At 41.4% G+C, this 13,667-nt stretch overlaps 1 protein-coding gene across 1 annotated transcript in view; it reads left to right on the top strand.

Annotated features, from left to right (window-relative positions):
• Positions 1-13,667, top strand: part of LOC138851474 (carcinine transporter-like) — a 98,017-nt gene that overhangs the window by 27,723 nt on the left and 56,627 nt on the right. Inside the window, exon 4 of the mRNA XM_070080638.1 lies at positions 13,125-13,336. Coding sequence (XP_069936739.1) covers positions 13,125-13,336 — 212 coding nt within the window. The remainder of the gene's footprint in view (positions 1-13,124; positions 13,337-13,667) is intronic.

Below are 13,667 nucleotides of genomic sequence, written 5' to 3'. Positions count from 1 at the left end.
AGGAAAGGTTAGGTTAGGTTAGGATAGGTTAGGATAGGTTAGGTTAGGTTAGGTTCGGTTAGGTTAGGTTAGGTTAGGTTCGGTTAGGTTAGGTTAGGTTTGGTTAGGATAAGTTAGGTTAGGTTAGGTTATGTTAGGTTAGGTTAGGTTAGGTTAGGTTAGGTTAGGTTACAGTTGATTAGGTTAGGATTTTCTACCTTGGGTTAGGTTAGGTTAGGTTACAAAAATCATGACGCAATACTTTGGTTAGGCATTAGGTTAGGTTAGGTTAGGTTAGGTTAGGTTAGGTTAGGATAGGTTAGGTTAGGTTAGGTGAGGTTAGGATAAGTTAGGTTAGGATAGGTTAGGTTAGGTTAGGTTCGGTTAGGTTCGGTTAGGTTAGGATAAGTTAGGTAAGGTTAGGTTAGGATAAGTTAGGTTAGGTTAGGTTAGGTTAAGATAGGTTAGGTTAGGTTAGGATAGGTTAGGTTAGGTTAGGTTAGGCTAGGTTAGGTTAGGTTAGGATAGGTTAGGTTAGGTTAGGTTAGGTTAGGTTAGGTTAGGTTAGGTTAGGATAGGTTAGGTTAGGTTAGGTTAGGTTAGAATAGGTTAGGTTAGGTTAAGTTAGGTTAAGTTAGGTTAGGATAGGATAGGTTAGGACAGGTTAGGTTAGGTTAGGTTAGGTTAGGTTAGGTTAGGTTAGGTTAAGTTAGGTTAGGTTAGGTTAGGTTAGGTTAGGTTAGGTTAGGTTAGGTTAGGTTAGGTTAGGTTAGGTTAGGTTAGTTAGATAGGTTAGGTTAGGTTAGGATAGGTTAGGTTAGGTTAGGTTAGGTTAGGTTAGGTTAGGTTAGGTTAGGTTAGGTTAGGTTAGGTCAGGTTAGGTTAGGTTAGGTTAGGTTAGGTTAGGTTAGGTTCGGTTAGGTTAGGTTAGGTTAGGTTAGGATAGGTTACGTTAGGATAGGTTAGGTTAGGTTAGGTCAGGTTAGGTTAGGTTAGGTTAGGATAGGTTAGGCTAGGTTAGGTTAGGTTAGGTTAGGTTAGGTTAGGTTAGGTTAGGTTAGGATAAGATAGGTTAGGTTAGGTTCGGTTAGGGTTAGGTTAGGTTAGGTTAGGTTAGGTTAGGTTAGGTTAGGTTAGGTTAGGTTAGGTTAGGTTAGGTTAGGTTAGGTTAGGTTAGGTTAGGTTAGGTTAGGTTAGGTTAGGTTAGGTTAGGTTAGGTTAGGTTAGGTTAGGTTATAGGTTAGGTTAGGTTAGGTTAGGTTAGGTTAGGTTAGGTTAGGTTAGGTTAGGTTAGGTTAGGTTAGGTTAGGTTAGGTTAGGTTAGGTTAGGTTAGGTTAGGTTAGGTTAGGTTAGGATAGGTTAGGTTAGGTTAGGTTAGGTTAGGTTAGGTTAGGATAGGTTAGGTTAAGTTAAGATAGGTTAGGTTAGGATAGGATAGGATAGGTTAGGTTAGGTTAGGTTAGGTTAGGTTAGGTTAGGTTAGGTTAGGTTAGGTTAGGTTAGGTTAGGTTAGGTTAGGTTAGGTTAGGTTAGGTTAGGTTAGGATAGGTTAGGTTAGGTTAGGTTAGGTTAGGTTAGGTTAGGATAGGATAGGTTAGGTTAGGTTAGGTTAGGTTAGGTTAGGTTAGGTTAGGTTAGGTTGGTTAGGTTAGGTTAGGTTAGGTTAGGTTAGGATAGGTTAGGTTAGGTCAGGTTAGGTTAGGTTAGGTTAGGTTAGGTTAGGTTAGGTTAGGTTAGGTTAGGTTAGGTTAAGTTAGGTTAGGTTAGGTTAGGTTAGAATGGGTTAGGTTAGGTTAGGTTAGGTTAGGTTAGGTTAGGTTAGGTTAAGTTAGGTTAGGATAGGTTAGGTTAGGTTAGGTTAGGTTAGGTTAGGATAGGTTAGGTTAGGATAGGTTAGGATAGGTTAGGTTAGGTTAGGTTAGGTTAGGTTAGGTTAGGTTAGGTTAAGATAGGTTATGTTAGGTTAGGTTAGGTTAGGTTAGGCTAGGTTAGGTTACGTTCGGTTAGGTTAGGTTAGGTTAGGTTAGGTTAGGTTAGGTTAGGTGTGTGTGTGTGTGTGTGTGTGTGTGTGTGTGTGTGTGTGTGTGTGTGTGTGTGTGTGTGTTAGGTGGTCATAGAGTTTTGTGAATATCTTGGTTACAGTGATTTTAGTGGATTTGAGATGCATTTGTGGATGTGAAATGTGATTTTTGTGTGTGTTCAGAAGAGGTGTGTTGGGAGATGGGTGAGTGGATGTGAAGAAATGCGGGTGAGATGGAGAGGGGTATGGGGAGGGTTGTATTAGAAATTTAATGAAATATGGGGGGGGGATTTTACTGAAAATAAAGGTAATGTGTGAATATTTTAAAAAGAAATTATAGAATTGAAAAGTTATGATATATTGGAAAAGAATGGAGGGTGTTGAAACATGTCGCAATAGTTGGGTAGTGAGATTAGTTGATGTGAGTATAATATCAATTTATGTGGATACAAGGACCTGGGTATGGAGAGGATTTTATTAGAATTTTAGTAATGTAAAGAGGAAATGTGTATTACATTTAAGATTCAGTAAAAAGAAGGGGAAAAAAATTGTGAATAAATTGGTAATTGATGAAGGTTGTGGGTAATGTAGTCGAACTAGAGATACCAAACCAGATGATATAAGTGGGTTGTTTTTGTGACTTTTTCTGATGAAATTAGTTAAAACGAGAAAAAAATTGTGGGTTGTTGGTGATGTGGGTTGTGGGTGATGTGGGATGTGGGTGTTGTGGGTTGTGGGGTGTTGTGGGTGTTGATCTTAGTTTATGGTGATTTTGGTGGTGTTTTGAGTGTATTCAGTGGTGTTTTAGTAGTATTCAGTGGTGTATTTGGGAGTACTCAAATGGTGTTTTGAAGTTATTCAAAGGTGTGATTATAAGTTGTGGGTTGTTGTTGTTGTGACTTTCTGATGAAATTAGTTAAAACGAGAAAAAAAAATTGTGGGGTGTGGGTGATGTGGGTGGGTTGTGTGTGTGTTGTGGGGTGTGGGTGATGTGGGTTGTGTGTGTTGTGGGGTGTGGGTGATGTGGGTTGTGGGTGTTGTGGGATGTGGGTGTTGTGGGTGTTGTTGTCGAACTAGAGATACCGAAAAAAGATGTTATAAGTGGGTTGTTGATGTGACTTTTTCTGATGAAATTAGTTAAAACGAGAAAAAATTGTGGGGTGTGGGTGTTGTGGGTTGTGGGTGTTGTGGGTGTTTGTGGGTGTTGTGGGTGTTGTTGTCGAACTAGAGATACCGAAAAAGATGTTATAAGTGGGTTGTTGTTGTGCCTTTTTCTGATGAAATTAGTTAAAACGAGAAAAAAAATTGTGGGGTGTGGGTGTTGTGGGTTGTGGGTGTTGTGGGTGTTGTGGGTTGTGGGTGATGTGGGATGTGGGTGTTGATCTTAGTTTATGCTGATTTTGGTGGTGTTTTGAGTGTATTCAGTGGTGTTTTAGTAGTATTCAGTGGTGTATTTGGGAGTACTCAAATGGTGATTTGGAAGTGTTTCAGTGTTGTTTGGAAATGTTCAAAGGTGTTTTTGAAGGTGTTCAAATGATGTGCAAGAGTACTTATGAAGGTGTTCTGAGAGTATTCAGAGGTGATTTTGGGGGTGTTCGAATGATGTTTTTGGAGTATTTAAAGGCAATTGATGGTGTTTTTTTTTGGTGATGTTCAAAGTAAAGTGTTTGAGTTAGTTTTTGTGATAATGTTGTGAAGTCTGGAGACTGAGGGAGGAGTTTGGGGGGATGAGTTGTAATTTAATGAAATGTGTAAGTGTAGATAAATTAGAGCTGTCAAATCTTATTTGGGAGTATTCAAAATGTTGTCTTGGAAGTGTTTCAGTGTTGTTTGGAAATGTTCAAAGGTATTTTTGTGAGTATTCAAATGATTTATGAGAGTGTTTTGAAGGTGTTCAAAGTAAAGTGTGTGTGCGTATTAACTTCGTAATATGTAAAATTGTGACTAGTGAATTTATCGAAAAGTGGTTATAAGTGTTGTGGTGACTTTCTGATGAAATAGTTAAAACGAGAAAAATTGGGGGTTATGAGTGAAAATTGTGAGGTGTTGGTTGGAGTGTGAGGGTTCGGGAGGGTGGGGAGGAGGAGAGAGAGAAGGTTACTTCGTGGGGAGTGACCTGAGATGAAATAGTTAAAACGAGAAAAATGTCTAGACTTGTGTTGTAAAGAAATTGTGGATTGTTGTGGGTATTAACGAAAAAATGTGAAATTAATTGGGTTATCCTGGGTTAAGAGTGAAAATGTTTTCCCTATGTTGTATATGAAATGTGTGTAGGGGTAAGTCGACAAGATTCAGCCTGTGTGTGTGACGTCACTGACATAGGGGGGGGGGGTAAGTCGACAAGATTCAGCCTGTGTGCGCGGTCATCACGTGACGTCACTGACATAGGGGGAAGTCGACAAGATTGAGCCTGTATGTGTGAGGTCATCATGTGACGTCACTGACCGCCGAGTAAACACCCTTTTTACTTCATTTAACTTAATGAGAGGAATACTGACGTCACACTTGTTTAGACCTGTAGTAAGAGAGAGCACCATGCCCCCATAGGAGGAGTTCATTTTGAATGCTTATACCCAGAGGGGGGAATCCAAAAACTTGATCCGAGGACATGGAGTCTTTGATTTCGAGAAAAAAACTTGATCCAAGGAGATCATAAGAATTTCGAAACCCCATAGGGGGGAATCCAAAAACTTGATCCGAGGAATTGGAGTCTTGGTATTATCGAGAAAACTTGATCCAAGGAGATGGAGACTTTGATTTCGAGAAAATTTGATCCGAGGAATTGGAGTCTTGGTATTATTGAGAAAAGCTTGATCCAAGGAGATGGAGGAAGTGGAGACTTTGATTTCGAGAAAAACTTGATCCGAGGAGATGGAGTCTTGGTATTATCGAGAAAACTTGATTCGAGGAGAGCAAATGAAATTCAAAAAAAATTCGAAAAAAATCGGAAAAAAATTCGGGGCGCGGGGGGCGATCCGGACGACGCTGCAGAAGGCGCAGCAGAAGGCGCGGGCCTGGCGCGAGGGGCGGACGGCGCGGGGCGGTGGGTCGGCGCGACGGCGCGGGGGGCCAGGGGTCGGCGCGACGGTCGGGGGGGCGCGGGGGGGGGAGAGCACGGGGGATGTCGTGGGCGGGGGTCGTGGGCGGGGGTCGTGGGCGGGGGTCGTGGGCGGGGTCAAGGTCATTAGCACATAGGTGTGAAAAAGGTCATTAGCACATAGGTGTGAAAAAGGTCATTAGCACATAGGTGTGAAAAGGGGACTGCTATGTAGAAGGGATGCCTGAGAGGAGGGACCGCTCTGTAGAAGAGACCGCTGAGCGGAGGGACCGCTCTGTAGAAATCATCACTACTTATATATATATATATATATATATATATATATATATATATATATATATATATATATATATATATATATATATATATATATATATATATATATATATATATATATATATATATATATATATATATATATATATATATATATATATATATATATATATGTCGTGCCGAATAAGCAGAACTTGCTATCTTGGCTTAAATAGCAACGCTCATCTTGCCATATAGGACAAGCGAAAATTTGTGTATGCAATAATTTCGCCAAAATCATTCTGAACCTAACGAAAAAAATATATTTCACTGTGTTTGTTTATTATTAAATTATTGTAAACAAATCTAAAATATATTTATTTGGGTTAGGGTAAAATAAATTGTTCTTGGTATAATAAGGTTAGGTAAGTTTTCTAATATTCTTTTGGTGCAAAATTAAAATTTTTTACATTAACTTTAATAAAAAAAAATATATCTTTAAACGTATAAGAGAAAATTTTTGAAAGGACATAATTTTAAATGAGTTCTTGCTAATTGACCAGTCTTACATATTCGGCACGACATATATATATGTATATATATATATATATATATATATATATATATATATATATATATATATATATATATATATATATATATATATATATATATATATATATATTTATATATAAGTAGTACTTAAGGCGGCTGAGCGCCGTATCAAAGGATGCCGCCTTTTCACACCTTTATGCTAATGACCTTGACCTTATGATAATGACCCTTCCGGGCACATGCCGGCTTTTCACACCTTTATGCTAATGACCTTAACCCCACCCACGACCCCACCCACGACCCCCACCAACGACCCCACCCATGACCCCCACCCACGCACCTGCCTGCCACGCCCTCTCGCCTGCCCGCCGTGCCCTCGCGCCGGCCCGCGCCCCTCACGCCCGTCCGTCGCGCCTGCCCGCGCCTTCTGCAGTGCCTTCTGCAGCGTCGTCCGGATCGCCCCCGCTCCCCGAATTTTTTCCGATTTTTTCGAATTTTTTGAAAAAATTTTTGGATCAAGTTTTTTGGGTACCCCTGCTTCCACCCCCAAATATTCCTGCTCCAACTCCTCAGATCAAGTTTTTCTCGATATCAATAATACAAAGATTTCCCCCCCACACCTCCCACCATCCACTTCTACCCCAAAATTTTTTTTAGAATTTTTTTTGAATTTCATTTTCTTGTGGTCTCCATCTCCTCGGATCAAGTTTTTGGATTCCCCCCTCTGGGGGTAAGCATTCAAATGAACTCCCTCTATGGGGCATGGTACTTTCTCTTACTACAGGTCTAAACAAGTGTGACGTCACCCCACCTGTGTTTCCTCGGCGGTCAGTGACGTCACGTGATGACCTCACACACACACACAGGCTGAATCTTGTCGACCAAACATTAAAATGCAGGATAACACTAATACACAATATTTTCATTTATTTATTTATTATACAACCATTACATTTCATATTCATTTCTGGTAATACAACAGCAAAAAAAAAAAAATCATAGAAAAAAAAGGTACAATTCATTGAGTAAAATCAACATATTTTTCTCTTGAAGAAATTCTGAGCATTTCGTTCTGGATCTTCTTCGTCGTCACCATCTCAGTATTATTTCGCTTCTATAATTTCTTTTATAATATTCACACATTACCTTTATTTTCAGTAAAATCCCCCCATATTTCATTAAATTTTTAATACAACCCTCCCCATACCCCTCTCCATCTCACCCACATTTCTTCACATCCACTCACCCGTCTCCCAACACATCTCTTCAAAACACACACAAAAATCACATTTCACATCCATAAATGCATCTCATCACCCATCTCAAATCCACTAAAATCACTGTAACCAAGATATTCACAAAATTCTATGACCAACTAACTCACACAGACAACTCACTTTACTTTGAACACCTTCAAAACACTCTCATACATCATCATTTGAGACCACCTTTTCTCAATATCTCTTACGAAATATTTTCTCATCTACAACCTTTATCATCTCACTACAGAACAACCCACAGATTACTTCGAACACTCTCATAAATCATTTGAATACTCACATAAACACCTTTGGACATTTTCCAAACAACACTGAAACATTTCCAAGTCAACATTTTGATTACTCCCAAATAAGATTTGACATCTCTAATTTATCTACACTTACACATTTCATTAAATTACAACTCATCCCCGAAACTCCTCCCTCATTCTCCAGATTTTTACAACAGTACCACAAAAACTAACTCATACACTTATGTCATGAGACATTACCAACACTAACACACACACACACACACACACACACACACACACACACACACACACACACACACACACACACAAACGCGGATGGAATAACTAATAAACATGAGGAGTGGAATGAAAGAATCAGTGAAAAATCCCCAGACATCATAGCAGTCACAGAAACAAAACTCGCTGAGACAATAACAGACACAATCTTCCCAACAGGATATCAGATCCTGAGGAAAGATAGAAGGAGTAGAGGGGGAGGAGGGGTTGCACTGCTCATAAAACACCAATGGGGATTTGAGGAAATGGAAGGCATGGACATGATTGGAGAAAGAGACTACATTGTAGGTACAATTCAGTCCGGAGAACATAAAGTAGTCATTGGAGTGATGTATAACCCACCACAGAACTGCAGGAGGCCAAGAGAGGAGTACGAAGAAAACAACAGGGTGATGGTGGACACACTGGCTGAGGTGGCAAGAAGAGCTCACTCGAGCAGAGCAAAGTTACTGGTAATGGGCGATTTCAACCACAGGGAGATCGACTGGGAAAACCTGGAGCCACATGGGGGTCCCGAAACATGGAGAGCCAAGATGTTGGATGTGGTACTTGAAAACCTCATGCATCAACATGTCAGGGACACAACCAGAGAGAGAGGGGAGGATGAGCCAGCAAGACTGGATCTTGTGTTCACCCTGAGCAGTTCAGACATCGAGGACATCACTTACGAGAGGCCCCTTGGAGCTAGCGATCATGTGGTTCTGAGTTTTGACTATATAGTAGAGTTACAAGTGGAGAAGGTAACAGGAACTGAAGGGGACAGGCCAAACTATAAAAGGGGGGACTACACAGGTATGAGAAACTTCCTGCAGGAGGTTCAGTGGGACAGAGAAATGGTAGGAAAATCAGTAAACGAGATGATGGAATATGTGGCAACAAAGTGCAAGGAGGCAGAGGAAAGTTTTGTTCCCAAGGGAAACAGAAATAATAGGAAGACCAAAACGAGTCCTTGGTTTACCCGAAGGTGTAGGGAGGCAAAAACTAAGTGCAACAGAGAATGGAAAAGGTACAGGAGGCATAGGACCCAGGAAAACAAGGAGATTAGTAGAAGAGCCAGAAACGAGTATGCGCAGATAAGGAGGGAGGCCCAGCGACAGTATGAAAACGACATAGCATCGAAAGTCAAATCTGACCCGAAACTGCTGTATAGCCACATTAGGAGGAAGACAACAGTCAAGGACCAGGTGATAAGGCTGAGGAAAGAAGGTGGAGAACTCACAAGAAACGATCAAGAGGTATGTGAGGAGCTCAACACGAGATTTAAGGAAGTATTTACAGTAGAGACAGGAAGGACTCTGGGGGGACAGACCAGATGGGGACACCAACAAGGAATACACCAACAAGTGTTGGACGACATACATACAGATGAGGAGGAGGTGAAGAAACTGCTAAGGGACATCGATACCTCAAAGGCAATGGGACCGGACAACATCTCTCCATGGGTCCTTAGAGAGGGAGCAGATATGTTGTGCGTACCACTTACCACAATCTTCAACACATCCCTGGAAACTGGGCAACTACCTGAGGTATGGAAGACGGCAAATGTAGTTCCCATTTTCAAAAAAGGAGACAGAAAAGAGGCACTAAACTATAGACCTGTGTCATTGACGTGTATAGTATGCAAAATTATGGAGAAGATTATCAGGAGGAGAGTGGTGGAGCACCTGGAACGGAACAGGAGTATAAATGCCAACCAGCACGGATTCACGGAAGGCAAATCCTGTGTCACAAACCTTCTGGAGTTTTATGATAAAATAACAGAAGTAAGACAAGAGAGAGAGGGGTGGGTTGATTGCATCTTCTTGGACTGCAAGAAGGCTTTTGACACAGTTCCTCACAAGAGATTAGTGCAGAAGCTAGAGCATCAGGCGCATATAACAGGAAGGGCACTGCAATGGATCAGAGAATACCTGACAGGGAGGCAACAACGAGTCATGGTACGTAATGATGTATCACAGTGGGCACCTGTGACGAGCGGGGTCCCACAGGGGTCGGTCCTAGGACCAGTGCTATTTTTGGTATATGTGAACGACATGACGGAAGGGTTAGACTCAGAAGTGTCCCTGTTTGCAGATGATGTGAAGTTAATGAGGAGAATTAAATCTGATGAGGACCAGGCAGGACTTCAAAGAGACCTGGACAGACTGGACACCTGGTCCAGCAAATGGCTTCTCGAATTTAATCCTGCCAAATGCAAAGTCATGAAGATAGGGGAAGGGCACAGAAGACCACAGACAGAGTATAGGCTAGGTGGCCAAAGACTGCAAACCTCACTCAAGGAGAAAGATCTTGGGGTGAGTATAACACCGAGCATGTCTCCGGAAGCACACATCAATCAGATAACTGCTGCAGCATATGGGCGCCTGGCAAACCTGAGAACAGCATTCCGACACCTTAGTAAGGAATCATTCAAGACACTGTACACCGTGTATGTCAGGCCCATACTGGAGTATGCAGCACCTGTTTGGAACCCGCACTTGATAAAGCACGTCAAGAAACTAGAGAAAGTACAAAGGTTTGCAACAAGGTTAGTTCCAGAGCTAAGGGGAATGTCCTATGAAGAAAGATTAAGGGAAATCGGCCTGACGACACTGGAGGACAGGAGGGTCAGGGGAGACATGATAACGACATATAAAATACTGCGTGGAATAGACAAGGTGGACAAGGACAGGATGTTCCAGGGAGGGGACACAGAAACAAGAGGCCACAATTGGAAGTTGAAGACACAAATGAGTCAGAGAGATAGTAGGAAGTATTTCTTCAGTCATAGAGTTGTAAGGCAGTGGAATAGCCTAGAAAATGACGTAGTGGAGGCAGGAACCATACACAGTTTTAAGACGAGGTTTGATAAAGCTCATGGAGCGGGGAGAGAGAGGGTCTAGTAGCAACCGGTGAAGAGGCGGGGCCAGGAGCTAGGACTCGACCCCTGCAACCACAAATAGGTGAGTACACACACACCACTTTACTTTGTACAACACCAAAAACATCATCAATCACCTTTGATTACTCCAAAAACATCATTTGAACACATTCAAGAAACATCATCAAACTCCTTTGAATACTCCCAAATCACCACTGAATACTCCCAAAACAGCACCGAATACTGCCCAAACAACACTAAAAATCACCAGAAACTAAGATCAACACCATCAACTAACACCCATTTTATAGAAATCCCATCAAATCACTATAACCAAGACGATCCCACTCACCTCACTTATATAACATGTGCGCAAAAAAAAAAAAAAAACATTCTCATAAATCATTTGAATACTCACAAAAAACACCTTTGAACATTTCCAAACAACACCGAAACACTTACAGCAGGATCACCACCAACTGAAAACATAACATGTACTCACACACACAAAAAAAAACCTAAGACATCCATCAACTATCATCAATGACCACTCACTTTTATAAACATTCACACAAAAAATCACAATCACCAACTCCATACAATATCTAATACATTCCTCTCACTACCACCAACACATACCAGCACAGACAGGGATACCTCCCATGACATCACACTCTATCCTGTGTTTGCTTGACGACGTCACACCCCACTTTTACTTCATTTAACTTATTGAGAGGAAGCTACTTGTTTCAACCTGTTATATCTCCAATATCTAAGATCACCACAATCAAGACGTTTACCAAATTCTATAACCCCTCCACTATGATCACACATTTTTTGTACACATTCTCTTAAAACATCATCATAACGAAGTTCACTAAAACTATCTATATGTGGAATTATTTGGGTTATTCTGGGTTAAGAGTGAAAATGTGTAATGTTTTCCCAATGTTGTATTTGAAATGTGTAATACTGAGATGGTGACGACGAAGAAGATCCAGAACAAAATGCACAGAATTTCTTCAAGAGAAAAATATGTTGATTTTACTCAATGAATTGTACCTTTTTTTTCTATGATTTTTTTTTTTTTTGCTGTTGTATTTCCAGAAATGTATATGAAATGTAATGGTTGTATAATAAATAAATAAATGAAAATATTGTGTATTAGTGTTATCCTGCATTTTAATGTTTGATCGACAAGATTCAGCCTGTGTGTGTGAGGTCATCACGTGACGTCACTGACCGCCGAGTAAACACAGGTGGGGTGACGTCACACTTGTTTAGACCTGTAGTAACAGAAAGTACCATGCCCCATAGGGGGAGTTCATTTGAATGCTTACCCCCCGAGGGGGGAATCCAAAAACTTGATCCGAGGAGATGGAGACCACAAGAAAATGAAATTCCAAAAAAATTCGGAAAAAAAATTTTGGGTTAGAAGTGGATGGTGGGAGGTGTGGGGGGGAATCTTTGTATTATTGATATCGAGAAAAACTTGATCTGAGGAGTTGGAGCAGGAATATTTGGGGGTGGAAGCAGGGGTACCCAAAAAACTTGATCCAAGGAGATGGAGAGCACAAGAAATTCAAAAAAATTCGAAAAAATCGGAAAAAATTCGGGGAGCGGGGGCGATCCGGACGACGCTGCAGAAGGCGCTGCAGAAGGCGCGGGCAGGCGCGACGGACGGGCGCGAGGGGCGCGGGCGGGCGCGAGGGCGCGGCGGGAGGGCGCGAGGGCGCGGCGGGCGGGTGCGTGGGTGGGGGTCGTGGGTGGGGTCGGTGGTGGGGGTCGTGGGTGGGGGTCGTGGGTGGGGTCGGTGGTGGGGGTCGTGGGTGGGGGTCGTGGGTGGGGTCGTTGGTGGGGGTCGTGGGTGGGGGTCGTGGGTGGGGTCAAGGTCATTAGCATAAAGGTGTGAAAAGGCGGCACCCTTTGTTATGACGTACAGAAGAAACCCATCACCGGAAGTAACACCTATATATATATATATATATATATATATATATATATATATATATATATATATATATATATATATATATATATATATATATATATATATATATATATATATACAGTGTATCACACCTCTAGTGCTACATGGTAACCCTCATCCTCAGAGATGAATATATAATTATTTCACAGGGAAGCTCTTAACCTGTAGAAATTATTCTATACCTGGAAAATGTGGGAGAATCAAAATCAAAGTGAAAGTAGAGTTGCTCAATATTTTGTTCAGTTAGGTTCTTCACTGACATCAAAGCATCTTCTTTTCCGTGTTTCAAAATTTATCAGTTTTGTTTTACTTGCAGCACGTGCAACAACTTGTTTTACTTGCAGCACGTGCAACAACTTGTTTTACTTGCAGCACGTGCAACAACTTGTTTTACTTGCAGCACGTGCAACAACTTGTTTTACTTGCAGCACGTGCAACAACTTGTTTTACTTGCAGCACGTGCAACAACTTGTTTTACTTGCAGCACGTGTAACAACTTGTTTTACTTGCAGCACGTGCAACAACTTGTTTTACTTGCAGCACGTGCAACAACTTGTTTTACTTGCAGCACGTGCAACAACTTGTTTTACTTGCAGCACGTGCAACAACTTGTTTTACTACGGCCTGGCTTACAACACTACTAACCTGAGTGGCAACGAGTTTCTCAACTTCTTCCTGCTGTCAGTGGTGGAGCTGCCTTCCACCATGTTGGGATGGTGGGCAGCAGAGTTCCTGGGTAGACGATGGACAGGAGCCTTATCCATTCTGCTAGCAGCTATATTTTCTCTAGCTAATGCTATATTACTCAGTAAGTCCAACACAGTGTTGTCCCTGTGCTTCCAAAACTTTAGCATAACTCTTTACATTACAGCATGACAATTACCTTTCATTTTTTTGTCATTTAAGTGAGTAGAGTGACTTTCTAAAAGCCTGACATATACAGGAGTTACATTATGAATCCCTGTCCATTCTTCTGCTTTTTCTTTGTTTAATGGACTACCAGTATATACACTGGAGGGTCATGAGAATAAAAGTGCCAAGAAGTACCCATCTGCTTCTAGTGTGTGTGCAGTGTAAGATATATTATGGAATTCGTGGAAGCTTTTTAGTCGGACTTGAGAATTGGAATCAGAAAGTAC

The sequence above is a fragment of the Cherax quadricarinatus genome, unplaced genomic scaffold (genome assembly GCF_038502225.1).
Source record: "Cherax quadricarinatus isolate ZL_2023a unplaced genomic scaffold, ASM3850222v1 Contig741, whole genome shotgun sequence".
Lineage (NCBI taxonomy): Eukaryota > Metazoa > Arthropoda > Malacostraca > Decapoda > Parastacidae > Cherax > Cherax quadricarinatus.
The sequence above is the reverse complement of the archived record's forward strand: the minus strand, read 5'-3'. Positions and strand labels throughout refer to the sequence as shown.